The sequence below is a fragment of the Pristiophorus japonicus genome, chromosome 3, assembly GCF_044704955.1.
Source record: "Pristiophorus japonicus isolate sPriJap1 chromosome 3, sPriJap1.hap1, whole genome shotgun sequence".
NCBI lineage: Eukaryota > Metazoa > Chordata > Chondrichthyes > Pristiophoridae > Pristiophorus > Pristiophorus japonicus.
In genome coordinates, this window is record NC_091979.1 from 22,480,448 (window position 1) to 22,498,531 (window position 18,084).

An 18,084-nucleotide genomic window follows, 5' to 3' on the forward strand; every position below is an offset into this window, starting at 1 on the left:
GCGAGTGGCAGCAGTGTGATTAATTTATCAGGATGAACTTGCTAAAACCTCCAGTATCCAGTACAATTTAACGAGGACGTTGTCAGATTGTGAGAGTTTTATTGTACCCTCGGCGAATGTGCTTATCGCTCTCAGCTCCTCCATCTGTCGTGGTGTGCGTTACTTTCTCAAATTTGGGACTTGACATTTATGCGCAGAATGCTTCTGCAGAGCTTCCGGTAGCTTCCGGGTCGTTGGTGTCATGTATTTGCTTCATGGGTTCCTTGCTTAAGAATTCATGGCAACACATTGCCGTTAAGAACTAGTTGGCTTCTTAGCAAAAGGTTTAACAATCACACTACACATTACCCGTTCATCCACCAGGCTCACAACCACCTGCCACATCGTGGATCCCCCGAACCCAACTGGCTGGGGTTTTATTGAGTCTTGTGAACGTCACATGACTGGCTAAGCCACTCCCAACTCAACAGCTCTACCAACCTGTGAGCATACTCAGGGGGATAGATTACAGTTGGCAGCAGTCACTCTAATTATTTATATTTATACTGACACGAAAGTTGTAAGCGTACAGAATCCTGGGCTTTATAAATACAGCCATAGAGTACAAATGCAAGGAAATGATGCTAAACCTTTATAAATCACTGCTTCGGCCTGAGCTGGAGTATTGTGCCCAATAGGAAGGATGTCAAGGCCTTGGAGAGGGTGCATATGAGATTTGCTAGAATGGTACCAGGGAGCAGGGACAGCAGTTGTGTGGAGAGAATCTGCACAGGACACACGTTACATTAACTCAGCCTGAACATTGAGAACAGGCAGTAGAAATTCAATATGACTCTGTCCTCACTCATAGACTGGGGACATTTTAAACTGGTAGACTGGGCAACCTTTACACTGCATTAACAGGGTCTGTATACACTGCATTAACAGGGTCTGGTACACACTGCATTGACTGGGTCTGATATACACTGCATTGACAGGGTCTGGTATACACTGCATTGACGGGGTCTGATATACACTGCATTGACTGGGTCTGATATGCACTGCATTAACAGGGTCTGGTATACACTGCATTGACTGGGTCTGATATACACTGCATTAACAGGGTCTGGTATACACTGCATTGACGGGGTCTGGTACACATTGCATTGACGAGGTCTGGTACACATTGCATTGACGAGGTCTGGTATACACTGCATTGATGGGGTCTGGTACATACTGCATTGATGGGGTCTGGTATACACTGCATTGATGGGGTCTGGTACACACTGCATTGACTGGTACTGCACTAACTCATCATTTCCAATTTCCTGCTGAAGGGCCATCGACCAGAAACATTAACTCTGTTTCTCTCTCCACAGATGCTGCCTGACCCGCTGAGATTTCCAGTATTTATTGCTTTTATTTCAGATTTCCAGCATCTGCAGGTTTTTGCTTTTGTATTTCCAATTTTCTGTTGCTTTATTTCAGGCTCGTGAACGCAGGCGCTTCTTCTCCTTCTTCTACCTGTCCATTAACGCAGGAAGCTTACTCTCAACCATCATCACTCCCATACTCAGAGGTCAGTGCAAGTTCACGGTTCTCTATTTGCAAAAATATCATTTTGAACTTTGCTATGTGTTCTCTGGATTATCCAGTGGTTGTGCGATGTCATTTCTTGCCCTTGTTAGGAGCTGATGTAATCTATATAAAGAAATAAATACTTACATTTATATCGTGTCTTTCACGACCACTGGATGTCCCAAAGCACTTTACAGCTAATTATGTACTTTGGAGTGTAGTCAGTGTTGTAATGTGGGAAATGCGGCAGACAGTTTGTGCACAGCAAGCTCCCACAAACAGTAATGTGATAATGACCAGATAATCTGTTTTTTGTTATGTTGATTGAGAGATAAATATTGGCTAGGGCACCGGGGATAACTCCCTTGCTCTTCTTCGAAATAATGGCCATGTGGGGTATTTTACGTCCACCTGAGCGAGCAGACAGGTTTAACGTCTCATCTGAAACACAGATATAAGACAAGACTCGCTCCTTAACCACTTCCAGTTTTCAACGCTTGTCACACTTCCTATTTTGTAGTCGAGATGACTCATGCTGGGAGATCGTCATGGGGATAACAATTGTTGGTAGACCTCCAGGACCTTAGCCAACTAGCCATTTCTGCGGCCTGGATGAGTCGATGTGTCACATTTACACAAGAGTGTGAGCGTTGCAGCCTCTCTTCCACTTTTTGCAGGGGCCGCCCTTCAACTTTCTTGCCTGCACTTCAGTCCCACGCTCCTGATCTTTGGCCACTCGGTGTGGAGGGGAGCGGGCGAGTCGGAGGGCCACCTCGTAGGGCCTTGCCAACGTGGCCCTCCACAGGTCTGGGCAGCAGGCGGTCGAGGGGGTTGTTCGGCCCGACTGCCCACCTCTCTTCCGAGGTTATGTCAGCGCCCATGAGCCCCTGGAGAGGGAGCACGCAATGTGTGCCGGTATGCTTGAGACTTTCCGTGAGCGGTAGTCACCGGAGGGACAACACGACAACGTCGACACCAAGACCCACACTTTAATATAATTTGTTAACTTGCTTAGAATTTGAAAAGGGGGGGCACTTGTTAACTCGTTGATGACAATTATCATCCTATTTGGCATTATAAGAGTTAGCCATTTTCTACTAGTGAACACTGCAAGGCTATTTAATCAAGGAGGGCGTCACAATTCAGATCAGTCCTGACCTCATTCCAGCAGAAATCACCAGATACTAATCAGGAACAGGGACGTTGACTGCTGTTTGCCAAGCTGAGTGTAGGCGCCAATTGTAGATCCCCATCCCTACTGCATTTTTATTTATTCGTTCCTGGGAAGTGGGTGTCACTGTCAAAGCCAGCATTTATTGCCCATCCCTAATTTCCCTTGAGAAGATGGCGGTGAGCTACCATTTCAGAGGGCAGTTGAGAGTCAACCACGTTGCTGTGGGTCAGGAGCCACATATTAGGCCAGACCGGGTAAGGATGGCAGATTTCCTTCCCTAAAACTGTGGCGAAGTGGATAAAACACTCGCCACTGAGTCAGAAGGTTGTGGGTTTTGTCGAAATCTCGACCTCCGAAAAGAATGACTCCGACACTTACAGCTCCGGCAGAAGGTTCTTTAATTTGCTTGCTAGCAAGGGGCAGGTCACACTCAGTCAATGGCTAAGTGAACACCTCCGAAATGGTACAGTTTCACGAGATATTTATACAGTAAAACCCAAGTTATGGCCTCTCCCTGTGTATTGGCTCTTTCTCGCAGTCAGTGAATACAGATAAAGAGTTAATTACTACATCCTTGTCCTGACATGGTTTCCAGATATTTCCTTTTGTCAGGGTTATTAGTTGGCCAGCCTGCAGGTAATGCAAGAGCTATTACCTGTCTTGCATTGTGTCAGGATTGTTCAGTTTCCTAGTCAGTTATCTGTTTGCATCAAATGGATGAGGTCTCTACAAGAGATAATGGCTGGTGGTTTGAGTACTTCGAAAAGGGTGGGGTGGCATGGAACTTGTGTCGTATAGACATAGGAGAGCACCATGGGGGGGTACTTATCTCAGCAGGACTTGTCTCCTAGCTGTCTGATGGCCATCAGCCATCTCAAACCAGGTTTAGCTGTTTATGCAAGCTGACTGCTTTTATGCAGAAAGTTCTGGAAGGACCAGGACTCCATTTTGTTATATATATATTGCAAAGGGCACACAAATACCGTATGGTATCAGCTTAGATAAAAATACATTTCCACATTCCCCCATTTTGTCCTTCACAAGGACAACTTAATCCATTCTGATCTTGTACAGTCTCTCCATTTCCATTTCCACACAAGAGCCTTCAGTAGTTGTTGCTACCATAACTCTAGCCGTGGTCTCGGTAGGTAACATAGTTTCTCCCACCCTGGCACAGCAACACTTAATGACGACAAATAATAGATACAGGCCGAAGACAATCAGCAGGAATATGATCAAACCCTGTACCACAGATTTCCATGGGATCCCAACCATCCCGATGCCCAACCCCACAAGGTGATACCATCCTGGCCAACTGTCTGTTTATACTCTATTACCTTTTTCCTGATGTATTCAGCTAGACTGCCAATTTCTTCTGATTTATCTGGGATATACGTACAACATTCTTCACCTATTAATGCGCATGTCCCTCCCTCCATGGCTTGGAGATAATCTAAGGCCATACGATTTTGGAGAGCCACTGTTTAAATAGCTACCATTTCATCATTTACCCCTTCAAAGGCTTGGGAAGTTGCGTTGGCTACTGATTCAACTAAGTTAGCCAGTTCCCGTAACTGCCATTTGGTTGATTCTATTCCATAGGGTGGCACCATTACCTTGAATATTCCGTTTAGCCATGTCAAATCCCGTTTAAATCTATGACTTCCATAGGCATCCCTTAGAGTCTTTATTGATCTGATAAAGGGTACCACATATCCTAAGTAACAGGACCCTGTCCAGTTGGCTGGTAACCATGGGTAGGCTTTATGGCCACAAATAAAGTAGGTGCAATTATAGGACGTCAGCTCCTGGTCCTTTCGCACTGTCCCTACTCGAGTGGTCTCACCTTCCCACCCTTCACCTGGGGCTTTGTTATGGACCATTGTCCAGCCAACGGTTGCTATCTTTCTCCCACCAATGGGATTAGTTGTGGCTTGCCATTTAGTCATTTGGAAACACTTGCTGCGTCCCATTTCTGGTCCTTTAGTCTCATTACTCACTAGGCATATTATACCTTCAGGATTTCCTATTCTGGGAGTAATGCTTAGGAAGGGAGGCTGATGGTTATTATCATAATTGGGCTGGTACCATCCCTGGAAGGCTGTAAGTTTATACCCTGCCGACCTCCATTCTGTTTGCTCCTTCGTTTCTGGCCCCTTAGTTAGGTTTGTCCTATTTGGCACTGTCAACCATTCTACCATTTCTGATTCGTTAAAGGGGACAGATCTCAGGGGAATACCCCCTTCGGAGTGGACAGGTACATGGGAACATATCCAACAACTCGACAAGTTTCTTTCTTGAGCATACCAATGACTCAGTGCCATAAATACGTTTACTTGCAATTCCCTTCGGTGGTGGGTCTGTACCCCTGGTGTAATCAATAATGCAAAGTAAAACCCTGTCACGCCCAGCACCATCAGTCCCCATAGTCCATACAGTTCCTTATTCAGTCTTCCTTTTTCTGTTCCTCTGGTTCCTTCTTCCCTTCCTCCTGGTCGGGTGCCCTTTTGCAATGGGATGCGTGGATCCATGTTGGTCTTTCCTTTACCTTGATTGCAGTATTGGTCGCCAGCAAGACCTGGTATGGTCCTTCGAATCTTGGCTGTAGACTGATTTTTCTTTTAAAAATCTTGATGTAAACGAATTCCCCTGGCTCCAGGTTATGACACTTCCCTTCCGCTGGCTTGACTTGAGCTTCCTTTACCTGTGAATGAAAGCTGGAAATACATTTGGTTAGTGCAATACAATAGTTCAACATATTTTCCTCCATTTTGTGGATGTCCATTTGTTTTACAGTAAATGGTGCTGTAAAAGGTAGTCGTTGGGGACATCCCATAACTATCTCATGCGGTGACAGGCCTGTTGTTCTGTTGGTTGTAGATCGCATTACCATCAAAGCTAAGGGCAGCAGTTCTATCCATTTCAGTCCAGTGTCATTGCATAGTTTTGCCCGCTTATTTTTAAGCATTCCATTATATCTTTCAACAAGTCCAGCTGATTGTGGATGATAACTGCAATGAAAACGTTGATTAATCTGCAAAGCTTTACACATTTCTCTTATAACAGTTCCTGTGAAATGTGACCCGTTATCACTGGAAAGCTTAGCAGGGATTCCGAAGCGCGGTACAATTTCCTTTTACAACAATCGGGTAGTTTCATTGTCGCCATTTTTAATTCTGATTTATTTAACTGAATTTACAAATATCCCAGCTGCCGTGGTGGGATTTGAACTCATGTCTCTGTATCATTAGTGCAGGCCTCTGCATTACTAATCCAGTAACATATTCACTTTGCTACCGTACCCCACCCTCCTGCAGCTCAGCTGAGGAAAAACTTTCTTCCAAATATTGTATTCAAGTCCATGTTTTTTTAGCCGTACGAATACTCTTCATAATTTTGATCATTGAATGAAGCTCTCTCAGAAATACACAAAAGTGCTTCACATACTATGAATGACTAAGTTATGTAGGCAAACCCGGCAGCCATTTTGTGCACAGCGGGGTCCCAAAATCAGATGAATGACCAGTTAATGTTTTTCTGGTGAGTTTAGTTGAGGCATAAGTGTTGGTCAGGTAACTTGGAGAACTCTCCACTCTTCCAGTAGTGACCTGGGATCTCTAACATCCAGCCAAACCATGGGAACGGGCAGATGTAACCTTGGTTACAAGTCTGCGATGGGCGGCACCCCGACAGTGCAGCACTCCATCAGTGCTACACTGAAGTGTCGGCCTAGGCTAAGCTTCGTGGAACAGAAGTGGCTCATGCAGGTTAATGTTATGAACGTACGAAAATGACAAGCAGGAGGCTGGTCCTTCAAGCCTGCCCCACACTTATGATGCCTAGAGGATCATGACTAGATACTTACCAACCCCATCGCAGGTATGTAATCTCCCGGAAAAGGCAAAAAAAATCCCGTGAAAAATCACAGGGCCAAGTAGGAGAAAAAAAGCTGGAAAATTCCTCTCCGAATCCTTCAAGCGATTGAAGCCAGTCCAGGGAGTCATATTGACCACATTATAGGAAGGGTGCGATTGAACTGGAGAGGTTACAGAGGGGATTTATGAGGATGTTGCCAGGACTGGAGAATTTTAGCTGTGAGGAAAGATTGGATAGGCTGGGGCTGTTTTCTTTGGAACAGAGGAGGCTGAGAGGAGATTTAATTGAGGTTTATAACATTGTGAGGGGCCTAGATAGAATTGATAGGAAGGGCCTAGATAGAGTGGATAGGAAAGACTGAGATAGAGTGGATAGGAAGGGCCTAGATAGAGTGGATAGGAAGGGCCTAGATAGAGTGGATAGGAAAGACTGAGATAGAGTGGATAGGAAAGACCGAGATAGAGTGGATAGGAAGGATCTATTTCCCCTAGTAGAGAAGCCAATAACCAGGGGACATAGATTTAAAGTAATTGATAGAAGGTTTAGAGGGGAGTTGAGGAGAATTATTTTCTCCCACAGGGTGGTGGGGGTCTGGAACTCACTGCCTTAAAGGGTGGTAGAGGCAGAAAACCTCACCACATTTAAAAAGTACTTCAATGTGCACTTGAAGTGCTGTAACCTACAGGGCTACGGACCAAGAGCTGGAAAGTGGGATTAGGCTGGATAGCTCTTTTTCAGTTGGCACAGACACAATGGGCCGAATAGCCTCCTTCTGCGCCATAAACATCTATGATGCTATGAGTATGTTAGCTGTTAATCCACTTAGCTATCATATGATGTAAAGGTAGAGTAGTACCTTCTTTTCTCTGTTTTGGCTTCCGGTTAAGCAATGCCTCGATTTCAAAATTCTCATCCTATTTTCAAATCCCTCCATGGCCTCGTCCCTCTTTATCTCTGTAATCTCCTCCAGCCCCACAACCCCCGCCCCCCCCCCCCCCCCCACCCCCGAGATGTCTACGCTCCTCTAATTCTGCCCTCTTGTGCATCCCTGATTATAATCGCTCAACCATTGGTGGCCGTGCCTTCTATTGCCTGGGTGCCCAGCTCTGGAACTCCCTCCCTAAACCTCTCCACCGCTCTTTCCTCCTTCAAGACGCTCCTTAAACCCTATCTCTTTGACCACCTGCGCTATTTTCTACTTACGCGGCTCGGTGTCACATTTTTTTCATCCTATAACACTCCTGTGAAGCGCCTTGGGCCGTTTCACTAAATTTAAGGGGGTATATAAATACAAGTTGTTGTTCGGGCATCTCATTCATTCCTGGCTGGTCAGATAGTACTTGTGTTCAGACGCTGTAAGGGTAACGCGGTGTATCCACCCTCTTTGACGTTGCCTTGTTGTGCTTTTCAGCGGACGTGCAGTGCTTCGGTGGAGACTGCTATGCCCTCGCATTTGGCGTCCCTGCTGGACTGATGATCGTTGCATTAGGTAAGCTACAATTCCACTCCCAGCAAGTCTTCCTTGGTTGTACGCTGTGCTTGTCGCTGCTGGTACAATCCAACATTCTCCCTTTTTCCTTTGTACACAACGTCAAGCCCTGTAATATTAGTTGAAGCACAGGGTATAGCAGAGCAAAGTCTGCACCAATAACATGCCTTCGTCCCAAAATGGCGTGACAGGCATTTTCATGGCCTCCGTGATTCCCAAACTGTGCCAATTTTGTGCCGAGTACTCGGATGTGGGCATCGCTGGCAAAGTCGACACTTATTGCTGGGAAGGTGGTGGTGGACCACCTTCTTGAACTGCTGCCGTCGGAGTGGTGAATGTACTCCCCCGGTGGTATTGGGTCGTTCAAAAAAATAACTAATTCTTAAGAACATCGGAACAGGAGCAGGCCATCTAATCCCTCGAGCCTGTTCCGCCATTCAGTTAGGTCATGGCTGATCTGTAGTTGAACTCCATCTGCCTGACTCACTTCCATAACCCTTAATACCCTTGCCGATCAAAAATCTATCAATCTCAGTTTTGTCATTTTCAATTGACCCCTCCGGCATCAACGTTTTTTGGGGAGAAAGAGTTCAAGGATTCTTGGGATGTGGCCGTTGCTGGCAAGCCCAGCATTTATTGCCCATCCCTAATCGCCCTTGAGAATGTTGTGGTGAGCCGCCTTCTTGAGCCGCTGCAGTCCGTGTGGTGAAGGTGCTCCCCCAGTGCTGTCAGGGAGGGAGTTCCAGGATTTTGACCCAGCGACGAGGAAGGAACGGCCGATATATTTCCAAGTCAGGATGGTGTGTGCAACTTGGAGGGAAACGTGGATGTAAAGTCCTGACCCTGCAGTACAGACTTACACGAGGCACATGCTGAAGTCAAGGTCACTCTGGACCTGCACCTTTATTTCACAGCTCTCGAGTGCCTCACTTGCCTGAGACCTGCCTTTATATACCTGTGTGGAACGGGTATGCAGTGTCTCCTGCAAGTGCACCCCTGGTGGTAAAGTATGCTTGTGGTTACAGGTCATATCGAGTTACAGTCATGTATAGCATGGTAAGATACAGTTATGTACAGTAGTGTGAGATACATGACAGTGGAGGTGATGGTGTACCCGTGCGCCTGCTGCCCTTGTCCTTCTAAGTTGTGACGGACGTGGGTTTGAGAGGTTGTCACTGAGTTCAACGTACAAGATGCCCCACATTCCCATTCAGAAGAGGAAGAGTGGAGACAAGGAACCCTTTGAATGCCGAGATGAAGAACAAGGAAAGACATTGCTGTGGAAATGTGAACAATAACTTGATTATTTTTCTCTTTTATTCAGTTGTGTTCATATCCGGAAGTCGGATGTACAAAAAACTTCCGCCACAGGGAAATATATTGGTCAAAGTCTGTAGCTGTGTTGGGGTGAGTGCTTCAGAATGATTTAGTGCTCCTCCTTCCTGATAGTTAATTCCCATTCCCAAATATAACAACTTTTAGAAGCTATTTATTTTACTTATAATAATTCTGTTAAATGAGTGCTATATGGATATTGGTGTACCAACTCTTTGAACCATAGAAACATAGAAAATAGGTGCAGGAGTAGGCCATTCAGCCCTTTGAGCCTGCACCACCATTCAACATGATCATGGCTGATCATTTTTGCAACTTCAGTACCCCTTTCCTGCCTTCTCTCCACACCCCTTGATCCCTTTAGTCGTAAGGGCCACATCTAACTCCCTTTTGAATATATCTAACGAACTGGCCTCGACAACTTTCTGTGGTAGAGAATTCCACAGGTTCACAATTCTCTGAGTGAAGAAGTTTCTCCTCATCTCAGTCCTAAATGGCTTACCCCTTATCCTTCGACTGTGACCCGTGGTTCTGGACTTCCCCAACATCGGGAACATTCTCCCTGTATCTAATCTGTCCAATCCCATCAGAATTTTATATGTTTCTATGAGATCCCCTCTCATTCTTCTACATTCCATTGAATATAAGCCTAATCAATCCAGTTTTTCTTCATATGTCAGTCCTGCCATCCCGGGAATCAGTCTGGTGAACCTTCGCTGCACTTCCTCCACAGCAAGAATGTCCTTCCTCAGATTAGGAGACCAAAACTGCACACAATATTCAAGGCTTGGCCTCACCAAGGCCCTGTACAACTGCAGTAAGACCTCCCTGCTCCTATACTCAAATCCTCTCGCTATGAAGGCCAACATGCCATTTGCCTTCTTCACCGCCTGCTGTACCTGCATGCCAACCTTCAATGACTGATGTACCATGACACCCAGGTCTCGTTGCACATCCCCTTTTCCTAATCTGTCATCATTCAGATAATAATCTGCCTTCCTGCATTTGCCACCAAAGTGGATAACCTCACATTTATCTAACATATGTGAGAACATAAGTAAGAACATAAGACCTTAAGAGATAAGAGCAGGAGTGGGCCATTGGGTCTCTCAAACCTGCTCCACCATTTAATAAGATCATGGCTGATCTTCGATCTCAACTGCACTTCCCCGCAGTGTCCCCATATCCCTAAGTGTCCAAAAATCTGATGATCCCAGCCTTGAATATACCCAATGACTGAGCATCCACAGCCCTCTGGGGTAGAGAATTCCAAAGATTCACAACCCTCTGAGTGAAGAAATTCCTCCACTTAGTCTCTAAAGGGTCAACCCCTTATCCTGAGACGTTGCCCCCTAGTTCTAAACTCTCCAGCCGGGGGAAACAACCTCTCAGCTGTACCCTGTCAAGCCCCTTCCGAATTTTATAAGTTTCAATGAGATCACCTTGCATTCTTCTGACCGCCAGAGAGTATCGGCCCAATCGACTCAATCTCTCCTCATAGGACAACTCTCTCATCCCAGGAAACCATGTAGAATGTTAAGCTTGTTGGGCCTTACTCCGTTCCTGATAATGATTTTGTTCATCGATATTTTGTGGACCGTACTGAGACAGATGTCTGTGAAAGCCACACGCAGTCTAGATTTGTACCCCTTGAATCTTCCCCGAACTGAGCATCAGTGGGCAATACCATTATGATGGGCAGTGCCAATACACTAGGTACTGCCATTTTGTTGGGCTGTATTGAGCTAATTTGTTGACCCAATCTGCGCCCGACAGGTGCAGGCTGGTACCAGTGTACTGGGTAACTTAGATCCCTATCGCAGCGGAGCATGAAGTAAAGAGTTATCAACTGCTCTGGGTACCAGTGTGAGCAGGGTTCTCACAATCTTCTTGCTGCCCAGGGAGGAGAATTGATTACCCATTGCCGCTGGCTTTTCCTGTAAAAATCGCAAGGATTCCCGGTAAAGATAAATATCCCCGGGAACTGTAACACAAAAGCAAAATACTGCGGATGCTGGAATCTGGAATAAAAACAGAAAATGCTGGAACACTCAGCGGGTCAGGCAGCATCTGCGGAGAGGAAGCAGAGTTAACGTTTCGGGTCGATGACCCTTCATCAGAACTGGAGAGTGTTCGGAAAGAACAGATTCCCGTCTGAGGGAAGAGCAGAACTTCTTTGAGATTGGCATTCCTTGACCTCTCCGTCCTCGGTCTCTGACACTGTTCCAACGAAGCTCATCACAAGCTCGAGGAACAGCACCTCCTCTTTCGTTTAGGCACTTTACAGCCTTCTGGACTCAACAATTCAACTCCATTGTTGATTGGATATCAACCATTTCAGAACGTAACCGCTGCCAATCTTTGGCTCCCTCCCCCCACACCCCCCCCCCCCCCGCCCCCCTCAGAGCCTGTTTCTTTCTTTTTCTCTCCTTGTCTCTAATGGCAGTTGGCCATTATCCCACCATTCACTCCCTATCTCGACTAATGTTTTTCTAACTCCTGGCATTACCATTTGAATTTGGGCCATCATCCCTTTTGTCTCTCTAATCTCTCCTGTCTTCCACCCTATCACAGACCTTCCCTTTTGTTCTTTCTTCCCCTCCCCCTTTCAGTGCACGTTAACTCTGCTTCCTCTCCACCGATGCTGCCTGACCCGCTGAGTATTTCCAGCATTTTCTGTTTTTATCCCTGGGAACTATACCTAACTACAAAGCCAAGTCTTGACTACGCTCCATGCTCATTAGAATTGACTGCATTTTTACTCAAAGATGTAACTCTCGTACCTTAGCAAGGGAAGGAATCGAAGTGAGCTTTTCTGATTGGATTCAGGAAGTATTTAGATGTACTTCTGGAGAGAGGGGGGCTGAAGGATATAGTGGGATGGTGGGTAAGTGTGATTGAGATGAATTGGGGGGAAAAAGGGACAAGCTTGTTGGGCCTTATCACTATTCGAAGAATTCTTATGTTCGTAGATATTTTCTGGGCTGTCGCGAGACAGATGTCTCAGTGATAGCCGCATGCAGTCTAGGTCTGCAGCTCTTGATATCCTCTGTCAGTTTCACATCCTGGTTCTGTATCACGCGCAGAACCCAAGCCTCCAGAACACTTCCTTGAAAATGTTTTAAACTGTTTTTAAACTTTTCCCTTGGGAGCAATTTTCTTCTTTCAACTCATCATCATCAGCATCTTGGCAGTCCCTTGAAATCGAGGAAGACCTGCCTGGGATATTGTGTTCAGTTTTGGTCTCCTAATCTGAGGAAGGTCGTTCTTGCTATTGAGGGAGTGCAGCGAAGGTTCAACAGACTGATTCCCGGGATGGCAGGACTGACATATGAGGAGAGACTGGATTGACTGGGCCTGTATTCACTGGAGTTTAGAAGGATGTGAGGGGATCTCATAGAAACATATAAAATTCTGACGGGACTGGACAGGTTAGATGCAGGAAGAATGTTCCCGATGTTGTGGAAGTCCAGAACCAGGGGTCACAGTCTAAGGACAAGGGATAAGCCATTTAGGACTGAGGTGAGGAGAAACTTCTTCACTCAGAGAGTTGTTAACCTGTGGAATTCTCTACCGCAGAGAGTTGTTGATGCCAGGTCGTTAGATATATTCAAGAGGGAGTTAGATATGGTCCTTACGGCTAAAGGAATCAAGGGGTATGGAGAGAAAGCAGGAATGGGGTACTGAGGTGAATGATCAACCGTGATCTTATTGAATGGTGGTGCAGGCTTGAAGGGCCAAATGGCCTACTCCTGCACCTATTTTCTATGTTTCTATGTTTCCACTCTAAAAATGAGTTCTCAGGTGACTGAACAGTCCAATACGGGAATTACAGTTTCTGTCACAGGTGGGACAGGTTGAAGGAAAGGGTGGGTGGGACTGGTTTGCCGCACGCTCCATCCGCTGCCTGCATTTGTATTCTGCATGCTCTCGGTGACGAGACTCGAGGTGCTCAGCGCCCTCCCAGATGCACTTCCTCCACTTAGGGTGGTCTTTGGCCAGGGACTCCCAGGTATCAGTGGGGATGTTGCATTTTATGAAGGAGGCTTTGAGGATGTCCTTGAAACGTTTCCTCTGCCCACCTGGGGCTCGCTTGCCGTGTAGGAGTTCCGAGTAGAGCGTTTGTTTTGGGACTCTTGTGTCAGACATGTCAGGCATGCCCTCCCAATGGAGCTGGTTGAGTGTGGTCAAGGCTTCGACGCTGGGGACGTTGGCCTGATCAAGGACGCTAACGTTGGTGCGTCTGTCCTCCCAGGGATTTGCAGGATCTTGCGGCGATATTTATTGTGGTATTTCTCCAGCGATTTGAGGTGTCCATTGGCACACCTTTGCAACTTTGAGAGAATGGTCATAGGCTGTACTCCTGTCCACGGCCAATGTCTCTTGTAACTGGCCAGCAGAAGGTCATTGAATCGTCGAATGATTCAGCACAAAAGGAGGTCATTCAGCCCATCAGCCTATGACCCCTGCTCTTTCCCCAGAGCCCTGCAAGAATTTATCTAATTCCCCTTTGAAAGTCACTATTGAATCTGCTTCCACCGCCCTTTCAGGCAGCGCATTCCAGATCATAATAACTCGCAGTGTAAAAAAATTATTCTCCTCATCTCCCCTGTGGTTATTTTGCCCATTATCTTAAATCTATGTCCTTCGGTTACTGACCCTCCTGCCACTGGAAATATTTTCTCCCTATCTATTCTATCAAAACCCCTCATAATTTAAACGCCTCTATTATTTTTTTAATTATTTGTACATGGGATGTGGGCGTCGCTGGCAAGGCCGGCATTTATTGCCAATCCCTAACTGACCTCAAGAAGGTGGTGGTGAGCCGCCTTCTTGAACCGTTGCAGTCCGTGTGATGAAGGTTCTCCCACAGTGCTCACTTTGTTGTAGTGGTTTGGTACAACTGAGTGGCTTGCTGGAGAATTCCAGAGGGCAGTTAAGAGTCAACCACGTAGCTGTGGGTCTGGAGTCACATATAGGCCCAGACCGGGTAAGGACGGCAGATTTCCTTCTCTAAAGAACATTAATGAACGAGTTCAGTTTTTCTGACAATCTGGTAGTTTCATGGTCACCATGACTGATGCTAGCTTTACAGTTCCAGATTTATTTACTTAACTGAATTAAATCTTCTCTTAACCTTATTTGCTCTAAAGAGAACAACCCCAGCTTCTCCAGACGCTCCACATACCTGAAGTCCCTCATCCCTGGTACCATTCTAGTAATTCCCACATTACTACACTCCAAAAGTTCTTCATTGGCTGTGAAGCACTTCGAGACATCCGGTGGTCGTGATAGATGCTATATAAATGCAAGTCTTTCTTTTTAAATTGCATCTGCACCCTCTCCAAGGCCTTGGCATCCTCCGTAAAGTGTGGAGGCCCAGAGTTGGATGCCAATAAACCAGCTGAGGGCGAACCAGTGATTGCTAAAGGTTTAGTGTAACCTTTGTACGCTCTGCCTCATAGAAACATAGAAACATAGAAAATAGGTGCAGGAGCAGGCCATTCAGCCCTTCTAGCCTGCACCGCCATTCAATGAGTTCATGGCTGAACATGAAACTTCAGTACCCCCTTCCTGCTTTCTCGCCATAACCCTTGATCCCCCGAGTAGTAAGGACTTCATCTAACTCCCTTTTGAATATATTTAGTGAATTGGCCTCAACTACTTTCTGTGGTAGAGAATTCCACAGGTTCACCACTCTCTGGGTGAAGAAGTTTCTCCTCATCTCGGTCCTAAATGGCTTACCCCTTATCCTCAGACTGTGACCCCTGGTTATGGACTTCCCCAACATTGGGAACATTCTTTCTGCATCTAACCTGTCTAAACCCGTCAGAATTTTAAACGTTTCTATGAGGTCCCCTCTCATTCTTCTGAACTCCAGTGAATACAAGCCCAATTGATCCAATCTTTCTTGATAGGTCAGTCCCGCCATCCCGGGAATCAGTCTGGTGAACCTTCGCTGCACTCCCTCAATAGCAAGAATGTCCTTCCTCAAGTTAGGAGACCAAAACTGTACACAATACTCCAGGTGTGGCCTCACCAAGGCCCTGTACAACTGTAGCAACACCTCCCTGCCCCTGTATTCAAATCCCCTCGCTATGAAGGCCAACATGCCATTTGCTTTCTTAACCGCCTGCTGTACCTGCATGCCAACCTTCAATGACTGATGTACCATGACACCCAGGTCTCGTTGCACCTTCCCTTTTCCTAATCTGTCACCATTCAGATAATAGTCTGTCTCTCTGTTTTTACCACCAAAGTGGATAACCTCACATTTATCCACATTATACTTCATCTGCCATGCATTTGCCCACTCACCTAACCTATCCAAGTCACTCTGCAGCCTAATAGCATCCTCCTCGCAGCTCACACTGCCACCCAACTTAGTATCATCCGCAAATTTGGAGATACTGCATTTAATCCCCTCGTCTAAATCATTAATGTACAATGTAAACAGCTGGGGCCCCAGCACAGAACCTTGCGGCACTCCACTAGTCACTGCCTGCCATTCTGAAAAGTACCCGTTTACTCCTACTCTTTGCTTCCTGTCTGACAACCAGTTCTCAATCCACGTCAGCACACTACCCCCAATCCCATGTGCTTTAACTTTGCACATTAATCTCTTGTGTGGGACCTTGTCGAAAGCCTTCTGAAAGTCCAAATATACCACATCAACTGGTTCTCCTTTGTCCACTTTACTGGAAACATCCTCAAAAAATTCCAGAAGATTTGTCAAGCATGATTTCCCTTTCACAAATCCATGCTGACTTGGACCTATCATGTCACCATTTTCCAGATGCACTGCTATGACATCCTTAATAATTGATTCCATCATTTTACCCACTACTGAGGTCAGGCTGACCGGTCTATAATTCCCTGTTTTCTCTCTCCCTCCTTTTTTAAAAAGTGGGGTTACATTGGCTACCCTCCACTCCATAGGAACTGATCCAGAGTCAATGGAATGTTGGAAAATGACTGTCAATGCATCCGCTATTTCCAAGGCCACCTCCTTAAGTACTCTAGGATGCAGGCCATCAGGCCCTGGGGATTTATCTGCCTTCAATCCCATCAATTTCCCCAACACAATTTCCCGACTAATAAAGATTTCCCTCAGTTCCTCTTCCTTACTAGACCCTCTGACCCCTTTTATATCCGGAAGGTTGTTTGTATCCTCCTTAGTGAATACCGAACCAAAGTACTTGTTCAATTGATCCGCCATTTCTTTGCTCCCCGTTATGACTTCCCCTGATTCTGACTGCAGGGGACCTACGTTTGTCTTCACCAACCTTTTTCTCTTTACATACCTATAGAAACTTTTGCAATCCGCCTTAATGTTCCCTGCAAGCTTCTTCTCATACTCCATTTTCCCTGTCCTAATCAAACCCTTTGTCCTCCTCTGCTGAGTTCTAAATTTCTCCCAGTCCCCAGGTTCGCTGCTATTTCTGGCCAATTTGTATGCCACTTCCTTGGCTTTAATACTATCCCTGATTTCCCTAGATAGCCACGGTTGAGCCACCTTCCCCTTTTTATTTTTACGCCAGACAGGAATGTACAATTGTTGTACTTCATCCATGCGGTCTCTAAATGTCTGCCATTGCCCATCCACAGTCAACCCCCTAAGTATCATTCGCCAATCTATCCTAGCCAATTCACGCCTCATACCTTCAAAGTTACCCTTCTTTAAGTTCTGGACCATGGTCTCTGAAATTACTGTTTCATTCTCCATCCTAATGCAGAATTCCACCATATTATGGTCACTCTTCCCCAAGGGGCCTCGCACAATGAGATTGCTAATTAATCCTCTCTCATTACACAACACCCAGTCTAAGATGGCCTCCCCCCTAGTTGGTTCCTCAACATATTGGTCTAGAAAACCATCCCTTATGCACTCCAGGAAATCCTCCTCCACCGTATTGCTTCCAGTTTGGCTAGCCCAATCTATGTGCATATTAAAGTCACCCATTATAACTGCTACACCTTTATTGCATGCACCCCTAATTTCCTGTTTGATGCCCTCCCCAACATCCCTATTACTGTTTGGAGGTCTGTACACAACTCCTACTAACGTTTTTTGCCCTTTGGTGTTCTGCAGCTCTACCCATATAGATTCCACATCATCCAAGCTAATGTCTTTCCTAACTATTGCATTAATCTCCTCTTTAACCAGCAATGCTACCCCACCTCCTTTTCCTTTTATTCTATCCTTCCTGAATGTTGAATACCCCTGAATGTTGAGTTCCCAGCCCTGATCATCCTGGAGCCACGTCTCCGTAATCCCAATCACATCATATTTGTTAACATCTATTTGCACAATTAATTCATCCACCTTATTGCGGATACTCCTTGCATTAAGACACAAAGCCTTCAGGCTTGTTTTATTAACACCCTTTGTCCTTTTAGAATTTTGCTGTACAGTGGCCCTTTTTGTTCTTTGCCTTGGGTTTCTCTGCCCTACACTTTTCCTCATCTCCTTTCTGTCTTTTGCTTTTGGCTCCTTTTTGTTTCCCTCTGTCTCCCTGCATTGGTTCCCATCCCCCTGCCATATTAGTTTAAATCCTCCCCAACAGCACTAGCAAACACTCCCCCTAGGACATTGGTTCCAGTCCTGCCCAGGTGCAGACCGTCCGGTTTGTACTGGTCCCACCTCCCCCAG

General features: G+C 46.0%; 1 protein-coding gene across 2 annotated transcripts in view; it reads left to right on the forward strand.

The window, feature by feature from the left end:
* The window catches only part of slc15a2 (solute carrier family 15 member 2), a 261,524-nt gene that overhangs the window by 88,925 nt on the left and 154,515 nt on the right, over positions 1 to 18,084 (forward strand). For both annotated transcript variants that reach the window (XM_070875245.1, XM_070875244.1), the window contains exons 7-9: positions 1,468 to 1,558; positions 8,019 to 8,096; positions 9,421 to 9,503. In XM_070875245.1, coding sequence (XP_070731346.1) covers positions 1,468 to 1,558; positions 8,019 to 8,096; positions 9,421 to 9,503 — 252 coding nt within the window. The remainder of the gene's footprint in view (positions 1 to 1,467; positions 1,559 to 8,018; positions 8,097 to 9,420; positions 9,504 to 18,084) is intronic.